Here is a 14,091-nt window from a genome sequence, read left to right on the forward strand (position 1 = left end):
TTCAAACATTGCACAACAACTAAAAGGAGTCTTGGAAAAAGCTGCACAGGAAATGGCATCTCACTAATTTAGAAGATCATCATTTAACCAGGAAAAATAATCCCTCCAAGTGACTTTGTGGGTCCTGAATAATCAGGCCCCATCTGATCCTAATGACCTTACGTATGACAAATAGAGCACTTCGCTCTCAGACTGCTGGTTTACATGTGATTGCTCCATACAATGGGAAGCAGAGCCTTCAGCTTTCAATTCAGTTGACTTTGAATACATTTTATTTATACAGCGCCAAATCACAACAGCAGTCATCTCAAGGCAATTTATATTGTAAAGTAGATCCTATGGTAAAAAGAGAAAATCCCAACAATCATATGACCCCCTATGAGCAAGCACATTGGTGACAGTGGGAAGGAAAAACTCCCTTTTAACAGGAAGAAACCTCCAGCAGAACCAGGCTCAGGGAGGGGCGGGGCCATCTGCTGTGATTGGTTGGGGTGAGAGAAGGAAGACAGGATAAAGACATGCTGTGGAAGAGAGACAGAGATTAATAATACCTAATAAAGAGATGTGTACAAACACATAGTGAGTGAAGAAGAAACACTCAGTGCAGCATCATCCTCCCTTTGATAAGCAATCCCTATTGCAGCTTATCTAAGGGAGGATTCAGGGTCACGTGATCCAACCGTGGGTGTGTTTGGTGAAGGGGGATGTGGGCACATCATGGCCAGCGTGTCCCCTGATTTCATTTCTGCTGAAATATTCTGGTTTCCTGTAAGGCTCTGCTCCTTTGTTCTTCATACATCATGTTAAGGTGAGCAGAGCCAAGTTTATGTAACCTTTCATTTAGTGCTGTTAACTCTATGTTTGGTCTGCAAAGGAAAATGTTGTCATTGTTGTGTTTTACATGTTTTTCGAATAAATTACAGCTTTAATCCAAACAGTGTAAATAGAGTCCTCCTCACTGGAATCCAGATGTTCTAACATGCTGCTCTGCTTCAGGCTGAGCAGCGCAGGACACGGTTGCAACACACATTGCCTAATTTCATTTCATTTCTTAATTTCGTGTTGTCCCTCAATACTGTTCTCTCATCTGTGTGGTCTCAGAGAGTCCTCGTATGCGGTTTGCTTTACTCCTTCCCTGTTATGTGATTGTCATCCTTAACATGTGAGTTTCCAACAATAGAAGATGAGTCTTCAGTTCAAGCCTGACATCCTGGATTCTGGGTTTTAATGGTGAAAGGAAATGGCATCTTACTAATTTAGATGATCATCATTTAGCCTGGAAAAATAATCACTCCAAGTGACTCTATTAAAAAAAGCTCTCAGTAAAGCTAGAACATTTTACTATTCATCACTGATTTTTAAGAAAATAAGAACAAACTTGAGTCTTTAGCCAGAATGACAAACAGGGCTCCAATGTTTGTATTCCAAAGGTTTCTCGATCTGCTAGGGAGTGTGGGGAGCCATAGCCCCGTCCCTCAGGGTATGAAGCAGGTATGGAGCAGGTATAGAGGAGATCCAGGCCCCAGAGTACGAGGACCCAAGGAGGACCACCAATGGGGCAACCGTGGAGTGGAGTGTTTGGTCCTAACTAGATGCTTTAGCAAAAAGGAAAGTTTGAAGCCTAATCTTGAAAGTAGAGATAGTGTCTGTCTCCTGAATCCAAACTGGAAGCTGGTTCCACAGAAGAGGGGCCTGAAAACTGAAGGCTCTGCCTCCCATTCTACTTTTAAATTTTTCCTCATGAAGTTTTTTTTTGTGTGTGTTTTTCAGAATTCACTTTTCAGACTTTGGAGCATTATTAGCCAAATATTCAACGGTTGTACGGAGTCCTTTCTTTTTTAGAGTTGGCATGGCCTTTTTCAACAACTCACTGAAACACAGGTGTAACGGCGTTTTCAGCTTCAGGTTTCCTGGATGATGATTTGGGTGTTTATGAAGGCCCTGTTCTCTCTGTGCTCCAAACCCTTAGTACAATGGTGCAGCTGCCATACGATGGCATGTTGTGTTTTTCAGGAACGTTTTCAACAGCTCTTCACACAGTCACAGTCAATGGAAACCTCTCTTTAAACACTTACAATATAATACTGTTGACTCAGCATCACAAACACTGTCTCGTTTGTGGTCTCTGACCAGAGAGACATGTGGAGATGTTCCATGTAAATATGAATATTTTCCATACAAATATATTCCTGCTGTGTTCCTGCTGCACCCTGTTTTTATTTAACATCCACATCCTGTTTTTTTCTTTTTCTCATACTTTTTCCATTCCAAACATCCAACATCCTGCACGTGAGAAGGAGGATACTCTGCTTTTCCATTGGCTGTGCTTTGCATATACATCACAGGTGTTACTGAAACAGAGTAAATCCAGCAGCTCTGTGTTTGATCCTCCATCAGCTCTTCACTGTAATCCAGATCTCCTAACATGATGCTCTGCTCCGGACTCAGCAGCACACTGTGTGAGTACAACACACTGATAATCCTTTATTTCTACATGAAATCAGCTGCACATGTTCAGTCTAATCCTGTTCTAGCTTTCCACTGTGCTGTACTGTGACATGCTTTTCTTTCTGCTTTATTGGATCAGTTAATCTAACATCCTAAATACATGTTTGCATCACCTCAGCAGGACAGTTAGGCTTCACAGAGTCCTGAGAGGAATTCATGGCTGATCATTTACTTTGAAGAGTTCAAACTGTCAACACAAATAAGTTTATTGACAAAAGTTGGAAACATGAAGAGAATAAATGTGTCATTGAAATCTGCTGTTTAGAAAGAGTTTTCAAAGAATCCAGGTGTGAATGAAAGCAGCAGCTTTCTCCTGTTTGGTTTTCATTTCTGTTTCATGTTTTGAGGTGAATTAAACTTGATATCAAACACACAGTCTGACACTGAGCTTTCTTTCTGTCTCTTTCAGTGCTGGCAGCAACCTGTTCACTCATCACTTCAGGTAAATGCTGTTTTACTGCTTCTTATATTTTGGTCACAAAGAGCCTGTCAATGGAAAATTGTACTTAGTAGTCAGTATAATCTTTTAATGATATAAGTTTGTATATGGTAGAATACTGCATGTAATCATTTGTGTTTAGAAGTATGTAGTTGGTCTCATCCTAGGAAGTCTGTAACATTCCAGGGTGTTCTGGCTTTCACCCCCATCCTAGGAGCATGGGAAAGTTCCTACCTTGTTTTATTGTTTTACGGTAGGATTAACGTAGTTATATCTGTTTTAGTCTAAGTGCTTTTGTTTAGATGAACTGCTGGACTTCCAGAACAGCAGGTTTAGGGAAGTCATTTATAGGGTCACACTCTGACCAACACACACACACACACACCACACACACACACACACACACACACACACACACACACACACACACACACACACACACACACACACACACACACCACACAAGCACCCACTGAAGTGTATAAATAAAGGACCAGGGCAAGTCCTCAGGGCCACTCTCTGAGACTCACTCTTGGGGTGTGAGTTCTGAGAGATGCCCTTGCTAGCAGGAAATTCTGGTGTGTTTCTCCTCTCTGATTCTCTACTGAAGAAGTGTTTTAGAATATATATCTTAACAGAGCCTTTCTGTTAACTTTCTCATTATTAGAGCTCACCTCTTCTTCTTCTGTCTGTAACTACTAAATATTGTATTTGTGTGATCTAAAATCTATACTCTATCCTTCACACACACCTTTTTAAAATCTTATTTCTGTTTCCAGTGAAAATGAAATGAAACCTGTCTGGTGGCTGCTGGGGCGGGTGGGGTGGGTTCTGGATGTTGTGGGGCTCCTTGTTGACATGTGTGAGGAAATCAGGGACAGAGGCTCTGGATTGCAAACTGGAGGGGGGGGGCACTCCACTTCTTTAAGGAGCAGGTCTGGAGGGGGGGTTCCAACCTCAGAAGGAAATGCACCCCTCGTCGTCGTCCAGAAATACTTTGCAGTGTCAAATACTATGAATTTGCAGAAATACAATGATTTAGCAGAAACACTGTGACTTGGTGGAGATGCTATGATTTACATGAAATACTTTGACTTAGCAGAAATACTGTAATCTAGCAAAAATAGTCAAACATAGCAGAAATTCTATCATCGAGCAGAATTACTATGATTTAGCAGAAATGTGTGGATGCCTGTGAGGCGTTCTCACAAATATGAAATAAACACACATGTAAGCTGAGACTCTCTAAAGAAACAGCGTTGTTGTTGTTCGGCTTTTCATTTCGCCATTTGTTGATTCACTCGAAGAACAAGTAACGTAATATAATACAGTTTTATTTATATAGCACATTTAAAAACCAAAGCACACCAAAGTGCTTCACAGTAATATGGAGAGTCAACATAAGTCAATAACAGGGTACAAATCAGGCACTAACAGACCAGAAGAGTTAGATAAATACAAAATCCACTAAGAAGACAAAAACAGCAGTGAAATTAATAATAAAATCATAAATTTAATAAAATTTAATAAAAGATTTAAAAGTTAAAAATTTAAAAGGGTATTAACTGGTCAGGAAAGCCAAATCAAATAGATATGCTTTCCAATCTGGATTTAAAGGATTGGATAGAGTCAATATGGGTCAAGTGATCAGTTTGAGATCAATCTTTTGTGATAAACTGTCATATTTACATTATTTGTACAGTACCAATGATTTGCTTTGGTACCTGCTCAAATTTCACTGCAGGGACACCTGCATGTGGCGAATAAAGCCTTGATTGATTGATTGATTGATTGATTGATTGATTGATACCAAAATTAGGGGGAATTTACGACTGTGCACTATGTGCTTCGATTATTGTGTGTAGTTTTTGTTTTATACAGATGTCAGTCGGGCCTCTAACTATGAAACAAATTACTCTCCAAAACACCCCGGGCTTCTGAAAAGATGACCCGGGTTTAAGCCCAGCATTTATTTTACATTATACATTTACATTATTATACATTTATTTTTTATTTCAGGCTTTATCAGAGCTCAAGTTTCCTTTCCTTCCGAGGTGACCGCCATATCCACAGGGAGAGTGGTCACCTCTAACGGCCTCAGTGCTCATCGCCTGAGCTGTGGTAAGATGGAAAATAGTGTCCAAGAATTCACTGCAGATCAAATTCAGACTCTCAGGCTAAATTCAACAAACTTAACAAGTATTGGATTAACTGTTTATAGTTTACAGCCTTTTTATGCACAGTTGCTTATTTTCAGTTTAAATGGTATTTTCCTGATCAACAAACCAACAGTGCATTTATTCTTTAACAAAAGCTCTGAGGATGTTGGACTGTGTATAAAAATTCAGAAACATTTGATGTAGATTAGAAACAAAAACACAGACTTAAAGTTTTCTCCTCAATCAGAGTTAATGTAATCTCCACTGTGGTGGTGTACAGAGGTACAATCCTCATTATTTATGGATCTGCAGCATCTGAGTCTGAAACTGAAGCCTTAAACCTGGATTATTGCATGTTGTGTTGAGTTGTTCCTTTTCTCTCATACTGTGTCTGTATAACAGTGGGTGGAATGATCGTTGTGACGTCAGCTGTGTACAAATGTAGAGGTGAAGTAATCTGCTCTGACAGTGACACTGAGAACAACGTGAGGAACAGGTGAGCACTGTGGGATGGTAGAAGTGAGCCTTTGATTCAAAAGAAGAAACAAACTAAAACCTGTTGAACAGCTTTACTCAAACTAACAGGAAGTAAATGATCACCTGAAAGTAACTTGTTTCATATCTTTGAGCTGAAAACCAGCTGTTTCTGTCTCCCTGCAGCTGTGATGGAAAAACAGAGTGTGACATAAAGTCAAACATTACTTATGATCCTGGAGTCTGCAAATACCTGGAGACCACCTACGACTGCTTCCCACGTAAGGACTCTGTTAAACCTGTGATTAGAAATGACTAATGAACCCAATCTGTGCATGAATGATTACAGTTTTCTGATGGATCTGTGTCTGTTTCAGGCCGCAGTGTAACATGTGAAGGATCTGAGTCAGAACCTTCAGTGTGGTGAGAACACAACTTCTCTTTCTTTGTACGTTTGAGTATTCACGTAATAAAAATATCACCATGGTTACAGTTTGACTCTATGAACTCTTCCTCAGATGAAGGACAGGTTATAGTCGTCTCCTGGGCTAATTATGGTCGCCGTGACAAAACCACGTGCTCTCGTGGACGTCCTGTCGGTCAGCTCCAAAATGTTCAGTGCTCCTGGTCACAAAACAGGAACTATGTAACTGACAGGTACAGATGCTGACTCTGATTCTTCAGCTCTCCATCTTCTCTCAGATGACGCAGTGAATTTTTGCTGATTCACCTTGACCTGCGTTCACAGCTGTAATGGGAAAACAGCTGTGATGTTGAAGCAAGGAACCTAGTAGACCCGTGTGGTGGCACTTATAAGTACCTGGAGGTGTTTTACACTTGTCAGGGTAAGTAACTCAAATAATAAACTTCTAAAGATAATCTTTTAGGGTCGGTACATTCAGACTTGTTTTTGAAGTGAATGAAAATGAAAATTATTCATCATGAAGCTTTCTGTGCTGAAAAGAATCATCAGAAAAATCATCAGTCACGAAGATTTGGTCAGTTTGTTTTAGATCCTGAGTGAACGCGCACATCATTATCACAATACTTAATAACAAAAATGTGATTTAATCATCAAATAAATACAAATATTATAAAATAATAATAAAATAAAAATAAAACCAATCAAAGTGACATTTAAAATTAAAATCAGCTGACATTTAAAAACAGAATTCAAAAAGTGTTTACAAAGTCATTTGAACGAACAAAAGGTGCTTTTGCATAGATCGAACAGAAAATCAAGAAGGACAGAAACATTATAATGTGGAGACAGAAAGAAAAAGATTAGATGAAAAACAGAAAATGACAATAACAAAGATGAAGAAAACATCAAAAAGTTGATTCTGTTCATCTGGACGAGCTTGTACTCGCCACAATATTACTCATCGAGTGAATAACTCAATTATAAAAAAATTCCTGACACATGTTTTGTGTTTTAATGCTCAGCTCTGTCATCACGATAGAAATGCAACTGTTTCTCCCAGATTTGCCACTAAAAACAGGCCCGCAGCAGAAACCTCACTGGGAGCAGCGTTTGAATAAAACGTGTGACGACATTAAGCTCACGCGGCATCAGGGTTTGAACAAAACACTGATAACAGCAGCAGTGGCGACGATGCTGTCAGTTTAATGGGGAGTTTCAGGTTTACTGGTTTTTACTTTAACTGGTTAGATTTGTTTACATGTTCCACTCTCTGTGTTCCAGATGTTTGCCAGTGGGTCTGAAAGTTGAATAAGATTAAAAAAGTCTTTATCTGCAGCTCGTGCAAATTCATAGACTATACGGATCATAATTATCTGCAATAAAATTATTTTAATTACAAGAAAAAAAGACAAAAACAAAAACCTCTCTCCTCGTCTCCAACTTCTGTGTTTGTGTAACATAAATGTGAGCTGATATTTTCTCCATGCCACCACCAACCAGCCCGACCGACTCTTGAGTTCACCTGCATACACCTGTTCTGTCACGTTCGATTGCAAGGACCGAAGTGCAGAGCAGGTTGACGTTTCTAAACACAGAGTTTATTTACAACACCAGTGAAAGGCAGGGCCGTGCAGAGACGTTTAAAGGGCCGCGTGCTGAAAGTTAAAAAGGGGCACCAGGCTGAATAACAACAACACACATTCATCAAGAATCTAATATGGCATCGCATCATACTATATCACTGTTGTGAGGTGGCAACAAGGACGTCTTCCCCGTCTCTGTCAGTCCCTGCATCCTTAAATGTCTCCAGTTGTCCCGAGTTCTCTCTGACCGTCTCCTTGGTGCATTTAAACCTGTTCCTCCCCGTCCTCGTCGTCTGTTGTCTTCGTCTCTGTTATCAGTCATCATAATTTTACCATCTCTGTGCAAGTCTGCAAATTTCTTTATTAAATCATAAGATTCTTAAATTCATCAAGTCTCTCTGTGCCTGGGTCACAAAACATGACATCACTGTTTTGTAACATTTTAACAATTTAATCCCACATTTGTGAAAGAAAAGCAAAACACTTTTTTTAAAGTCGTAACAAAACCATCAAATCTGATAAAGGTTATTTAAATGCTGCAAAACAAGAATGGATTGGAATAAAAAAAAAACATACATTAACCTTAATTAATGGAGGAGAATAATGAATGATGCTCATAGTGAGTAAAAAGTAAACTGACTGCATTTTTGGACAGAGATTCACTTTTAATGTGTGTGTTTAATATAATACAGATACATAAAAAATACACTCCAAACACAGAAGAGTCCTTGAAATGTACAAATGTACAAAATATTAATAAAAACTATAAAAATAGTTAATAATATAAAAAATAAAAAAAACATTCTACAGTTGCCTGTGGTAGAATGTATACAATGTCTGAAAAATCTTTACTGCAGATGCTAATTTTACTAATGTAATAATACTAATTTTGTGTGTGAGATTTATGACTTTCATGCTTTCATGGTGGTCCTTAGGAGAGCTTGACATTTTATCAGGTGGTCCACACTGTAAAAAGTGTGAGAAAACACTGATAAGTGTTTGTGTGCTTTTGGAAAACATTTAAAGCTGCTGTACAGAATCTTTTGAAACAAGCTTAAAACACGTTTAGAAACAAAGCATCTGCTTCTCTTTACAGCTCCTCACTCCACCAGGCTGTTTGGCACTGATAGTGTGCAAATGTGATGTACGTACTGCGGCAGTCATACAGACAACTGGTCTGATGCAAGCCAGATCCTTTTATTTAGTAAAAATGGGATTAATAGGTTAAACATTATTGTTGAGGGGCACAGACAGGTCTCCGCACGCACACAAACATTACAAACAAAAGGGCACTTTGGGCACCCATCAGGAAAGGGGTGGGTGCTCAAGCCCCTCCCCCCCCCCCCTCTGCACGTGCCTGTGAAAGGGGACAATCTGGGGATCCGTGGGTCCAAGGGGAAACTCACACGTCCATAAAGTGGGGAAGTCACAGGTCCGGGAAGGGAAACTGTCACACAGGAGAGGAAAATTACTCACAGTCTGAAAAACAAGCACAAATTCACAGGAGCTGAGAGAATCACTAACGTGTCTCGCACAATCATCCAGCGACCAGAAGCACAGCGTCCCGGCCATAAATGGTGGGAAGATAATGGCAGCTTAATTGCGAACAGGTGTGTGGGCCAAGGGGTGGGAGCCCACAGTGAGCTCCGCCCAGGCAGAGCGGTGAGGAGAGAGTGAGAGAGAAAACAATACACATGTAGCCTTCCAGGGCCGGCTGGGTAGACACGGGGACCGTGACATGTTCACGTCCGTCAGCTGTTGAACACCTGCTGCTGATGAAACACGCCCATGTTAACTGGTGACAGTCACAGTTTAACGTTTTCAGCTGTTCAACATCATCATCATCCAGTCGGTTTCCTGAGTTCCTGGTATTGTTGTCACCTATTCTGCGTGTGGGCTTCCGTGCTGGCTCTTTAACTGGCCAGCATGTCGTGGAGTGGGTGGGAGGTGTCGTCATCGTCCTTATCTTGGACAACATCCACATCTCAGACACCACCTTAAGGGAGTCCGGCTCCATCCCCACAACATTACATTACATGCAGATCAGTTTATTTAGTCTGTTGGCATCTGTGAACCTCAACCTGTTGTCCCAGCATGCAAGAGCATAGAGGATAGGACTGGCCACAACAGACTGATAGAAAATCCTGAGCATTGTCCAAAACATGCTAAAAGACGCAGAAAATACAGATATCTCTGGCCTTACTGTAGAGTACACAGTCTAGTTTATTTAATGTGTACTCTGAGGTATTTATAGTCCTTCACCATGTCCTCGTTGACCCCCTGGTTTGAAACACAGGTCGCAGCTTTCCTGGTCCTCCTAAAGTCCACAATCAGGGTTTTTGTCACACTGAGCTGCAGATGATTCTGCTCGCACCATGTGACAGAGGAGTCGACCACAGCCTGGTACTCCATCTCATCACTCTCACTGATGCATCCAACCGCTGCAGAGTCATCAGCAAACTTCTGAAGATGGAGGTCTCTGTGCAGTGGCTGAAGTCTGTGGTGTAGAAAGTGAAGAGGGGAGAGGATCAGAGGAGTCAGAGCTCTTTTGAGCCAACCATCCCTTTAACGTTAACTAGTGATGACTTCATGAACTTCTTCACAAATAAAATTTTTATCATTAGAGAAAAAATTACCAATAATCATCCCACAGATGTAATATTATCTACAGCTACTCTTAGTACCATTGATGTTAAGTTAGACTCTTTTTCTCCAATCGATCTTTCTGAGTTAACTTCAATAATTACTTCCTCCAAACCATCAACGTGTCTTTTAGACCCCATTCCTACAAAACTGCTCAAAGAAGTCCTGCCATTGATTAATTCTTCGATCTTATATATGATCAACCTATCTCTAATAATCGGCTATGTACCACAGGCCTTCAAGGTGGCTGCAGTTAAACCTTTACTCAAAAAGCCATCTCTAGACCCAGCAGTCTTAGCTAATTATAGGCCAATCTCCAACCTTCCTTTCATATCGAAAATCCTTGAAAGAGTAGTTGTCAAACAGCTAACAGATCATCTGCAGAGGAATGGTTTATTTGAAGAGTTTCAGTCAGGTTTCAGAGTTCATCACAGCACAGAAACAGCTTTAGTGAAGGTTACAAATGATCTTCTTATGGCCTCTGACAGTGGACTCATCTCTGTGCTTGTCCTTCTTGACCTTAGTGCAGCATTCGATACTGTCGACCATAATATCCTATTAGAGCGATTAGAACATGCTGTAGGTATTACAGGTATTGCACTGCAGTGGTTTGTATCATATCTATCTAATAGACTCCAGTTTGTGCATGTAAATGGAGAGTCCTCTTCACACACTGAGGTTAATTATGGAGTTCCACAGGGTTCAGTGCTAGGACCAATTCTGTTTACATTATACATGCTTCCCCTAGGCAGCATCATTAGAAGACATAGCATACATTTTCACTGCTATGCAGATGACACCCAGCTCTATCTGTCCATGAAGCCAGATAACACACACCAATTAGTTAAACTGCAGGAATGTCTTAAAGACATAAAGACTTGGATGGTCACTAACTTTCTGCTTCTTAACTCAGATAAAACTGAGGTCATTGTACTCGGCGCTGAAAAGCTTAGAAATATGGTATCTAACCAGATTCTTACTCTGGATGGCATTACCTTGGCCTCCAGTAACACTGTGAGGAACCTTGGAGTCATTTTTGACCAGGATATGTCCTTCAACGCACATATTAAACAAATATGTAAGACTGCGTTCTTCCATTTGCGCAACATCTCTAAAATTAGAAATATCCTGTCTCAGAGTGACGCTGAAAAACTAGTTCATGCATTTATTACTTCCAGGCTGGACTACTGCAATTCATTATTATCAGGATGTCCAAAAAACTCACTGAAAAGCCTTCAGTTAATCCAAAATGCTGCAGCAAGAGTACTGACAGGGACTAGAAAGAGAGAGCATATTTCTCCTGTTTTGGCTTCCCTTCATTGGCTTCCTGTTAAATCCAGAATTGAATTCAAAATCCTGCTCCTCACATACAAGGTCTTAAATAATCAGGCCCCATCTTATCTTAATGACCTTGTAGTACCATATCACCCTATTAGAGCACTTCGCTCTCGCTCTGCAGGCCTACTTGTTGTTCCTAGAGTATTTAAAAGTAGAATGGGAGGCAGAGCCTTCAGTTTTCAGGCCCCTCTTCTGTGGAACCAGCTTCCAGTTTGGATTCAGGAGACAGACACTATCTCTACTTTTAAGATTAGGCTTAAAACTTTCCTTTTTGCTAAAGCATATAGTTAGGGCTGGACCAGGTGACCCTGAATCCTCCCTTAGTTATGCTGCAATAGATGTAGGCTGCCGTGGGATTCCCATGATGCATTGAGTTTTTCCTTTCCAGTCACCTTTCTCACTCACTATGTGTTAACAGACCTCTCTGTATTGAATCATATCTGTTATTAACCTCTGTCTCTCTTCCACAGCATGTCTTTATCCTGTCTTCCTTTTCTCACCCCAACCGGTCGCAGCAGATGGCCCCGCCCCTCCCTGAGCCTGGTTCTGCCGGAGGTTTCTTCCTGTTAAAAGGGAGTTTTTCCTTCGCACTGTCGCCAAAGTGCTTGCTCATAGGGGGTCATATGATTGTTGGGCTTTTCTCTGTATCTATGAAGCGCCTTGAGGCGACATTTGTTGTGATTTGGCGCTATATAAATAAAATTGAATTGAATTGAATTGAGGATGGTCCCTTGTGTTGCCTCTGTGTTCCTGATCACATTGTCAGACACAAAGTGTTGAAGACGCACATATTGTGGTCTTCCTGTCAGGTAACAATCCAGGACACCGCAGAGGCATCTACCTGCATCACTATCAGTTTATCACCCAGGAGGGTCGGCCTGATGGTGTTGAATGCACTGGATAGTCAAAAACATGACCCTCACAGTGCTCACCGGTTGGTCCAGATGGGCGTAGACACGACTGAGCGTGTTTGGTACAGGAAAGAGGGATGACGTCTTCCACAGCACTGGTGCACAGGCCTCGAGGACACCGAGACTCACCCTGTCTGGTCTTTCAGACTTTTTTAGTGGAGTCTTTCATTTGTCTCTGAACCTGGTCCTAGGTAAAAGTTACAGGTGGAGCAGGAGTGTCAGGACTTTCACAGTATGCCAAGGTGCAATGAGGAGAAAGAGGGAGAGAGAGTGGTGTGGCTTTGGACTGTAGGCTGACTACAGTTAAGTCAGTCGGGGGCTGAGCGTTACCTGCAGTGTCAAATCTGTAGAAGAACAAATTCAACCTGTTGGCTCTCAGCTCTGCTTTTGAATGGTGTGAGTCCAGTGACGCTTTTCAGGACTTTTCAAGCTCCTTAGACTACCGTGACCTGGGTGACTGAGAACCTACAAAGACATATCTTCATGCCACTCCAGAGCTTTCTCATGTTGTTCTGCTGGAGTTCCCACTCCAGCTTTCTCCTGCAACTGTCCATAGCCTCTCTGATCTTGCCCTTCAATAAAACCGAAACCCTTTTCACCTCCTCTCTGTGGCCCTCTTTTTATCGTTGAGGAGAGCTGTGATGTTGTCTTTCACCCACGGCTTGTTATCCGAATAACAATGTATAGTCCGAGCTGAGATAATGGAGTCTGTGCAGACGGTTATGTAATCACTGATACACTCAATGTCCTGTGGGGCTCACAACGTATCTGCCTGTTGCCTCACAACAAGTTCTCTCTCAGCTGGTAAAACAGACGACATACTGTGTGAAAGTGGAAATATAGCATTCAAAGTGATGTAGTTGAAGTCATCCAAGATAGTTATGAAGGCATAGAGTGCTGAGTCTGTAACCGCGTATCGTAGAAGGAATAATGTCAAATGAACCTGATCAGCTTAAATTCAAATAGACTCAGTAGTGAAGCATGGCTGAGTATTTTCTTTGTCTTTTGAGGAATTATTAATCTGATTATCGACCTTCTACCTTTACAATTATTTTGCAGCTGGTTCCTGCCGTCCTGGTTGGACTTGGTTTGGAGGTCGCTGTTTCATCTTTGAAAGCAGTCAGAAGAACTGGACTGATGCTGAGGTACATCAGAAATAACAGCAGCTGTATATGTACATGTTATATATGGGACATATAAAAAGCTTCCTGCTGTGAGAATCATTCAGTGTAAGAAGACTTGCTTTATATTAATATTCACACACAGTTTGAAGTGCATGAGTAAATACACAGGACTCGTTTGTTCTTCTGTTCTTAGCTGATTATTGTTGCGGCGTCACAGCCTTTAACAGCTTTATGCTGATACATGCAGTGCAGTAATGTTCATGCAGTGATGTTCAGAATTCAGAGCAAACAATCCCTCCTCGTTTCTCTTCTATTCATCAGCTCTCTCTTTGCTGCCTTCATCAAACTCACTTTATCTTTGATTTTAAATGCATTCTCACCCTTTTCATCTTCTGTGCACCTCATCTTCCTCCTCAGAGTTCCTGTAAGACACTCGGTGGACATCTGGCCTCATACCACAGCACAGCTGAGTACACCTTCATCAGAGA

The 14,091-nt window shown here is 41.1% G+C and overlaps 1 protein-coding gene across 1 annotated transcript in view; it reads left to right on the top strand.

Moving 5' to 3' along the window:
* The first annotated feature begins 201 nt into the window (after positions 1-201).
* LOC146493984 (uncharacterized) overlaps positions 202-14,091 on the top strand; it is a 139,015-nt gene continuing 125,125 nt past the window's right edge. The window contains exons 1-5 of the mRNA XM_085146638.1: positions 202-2,459; positions 2,918-2,950; positions 4,967-5,068; positions 5,509-5,602; positions 5,767-5,861. Coding sequence (XP_085002764.1) covers positions 2,426-2,459; positions 2,918-2,950; positions 4,967-5,068; positions 5,509-5,602; positions 5,767-5,861 — 358 coding nt within the window. The 5' untranslated portion in view covers positions 202-2,425. The remainder of the gene's footprint in view (positions 2,460-2,917; positions 2,951-4,966; positions 5,069-5,508; positions 5,603-5,766; positions 5,862-14,091) is intronic.

This window comes from Neolamprologus multifasciatus, chromosome 20 (genome assembly GCF_963576455.1).
Source record: "Neolamprologus multifasciatus chromosome 20, fNeoMul1.2, whole genome shotgun sequence".
NCBI classification, from domain to species: Eukaryota; Metazoa; Chordata; class Actinopteri; order Cichliformes; family Cichlidae; genus Neolamprologus; species Neolamprologus multifasciatus.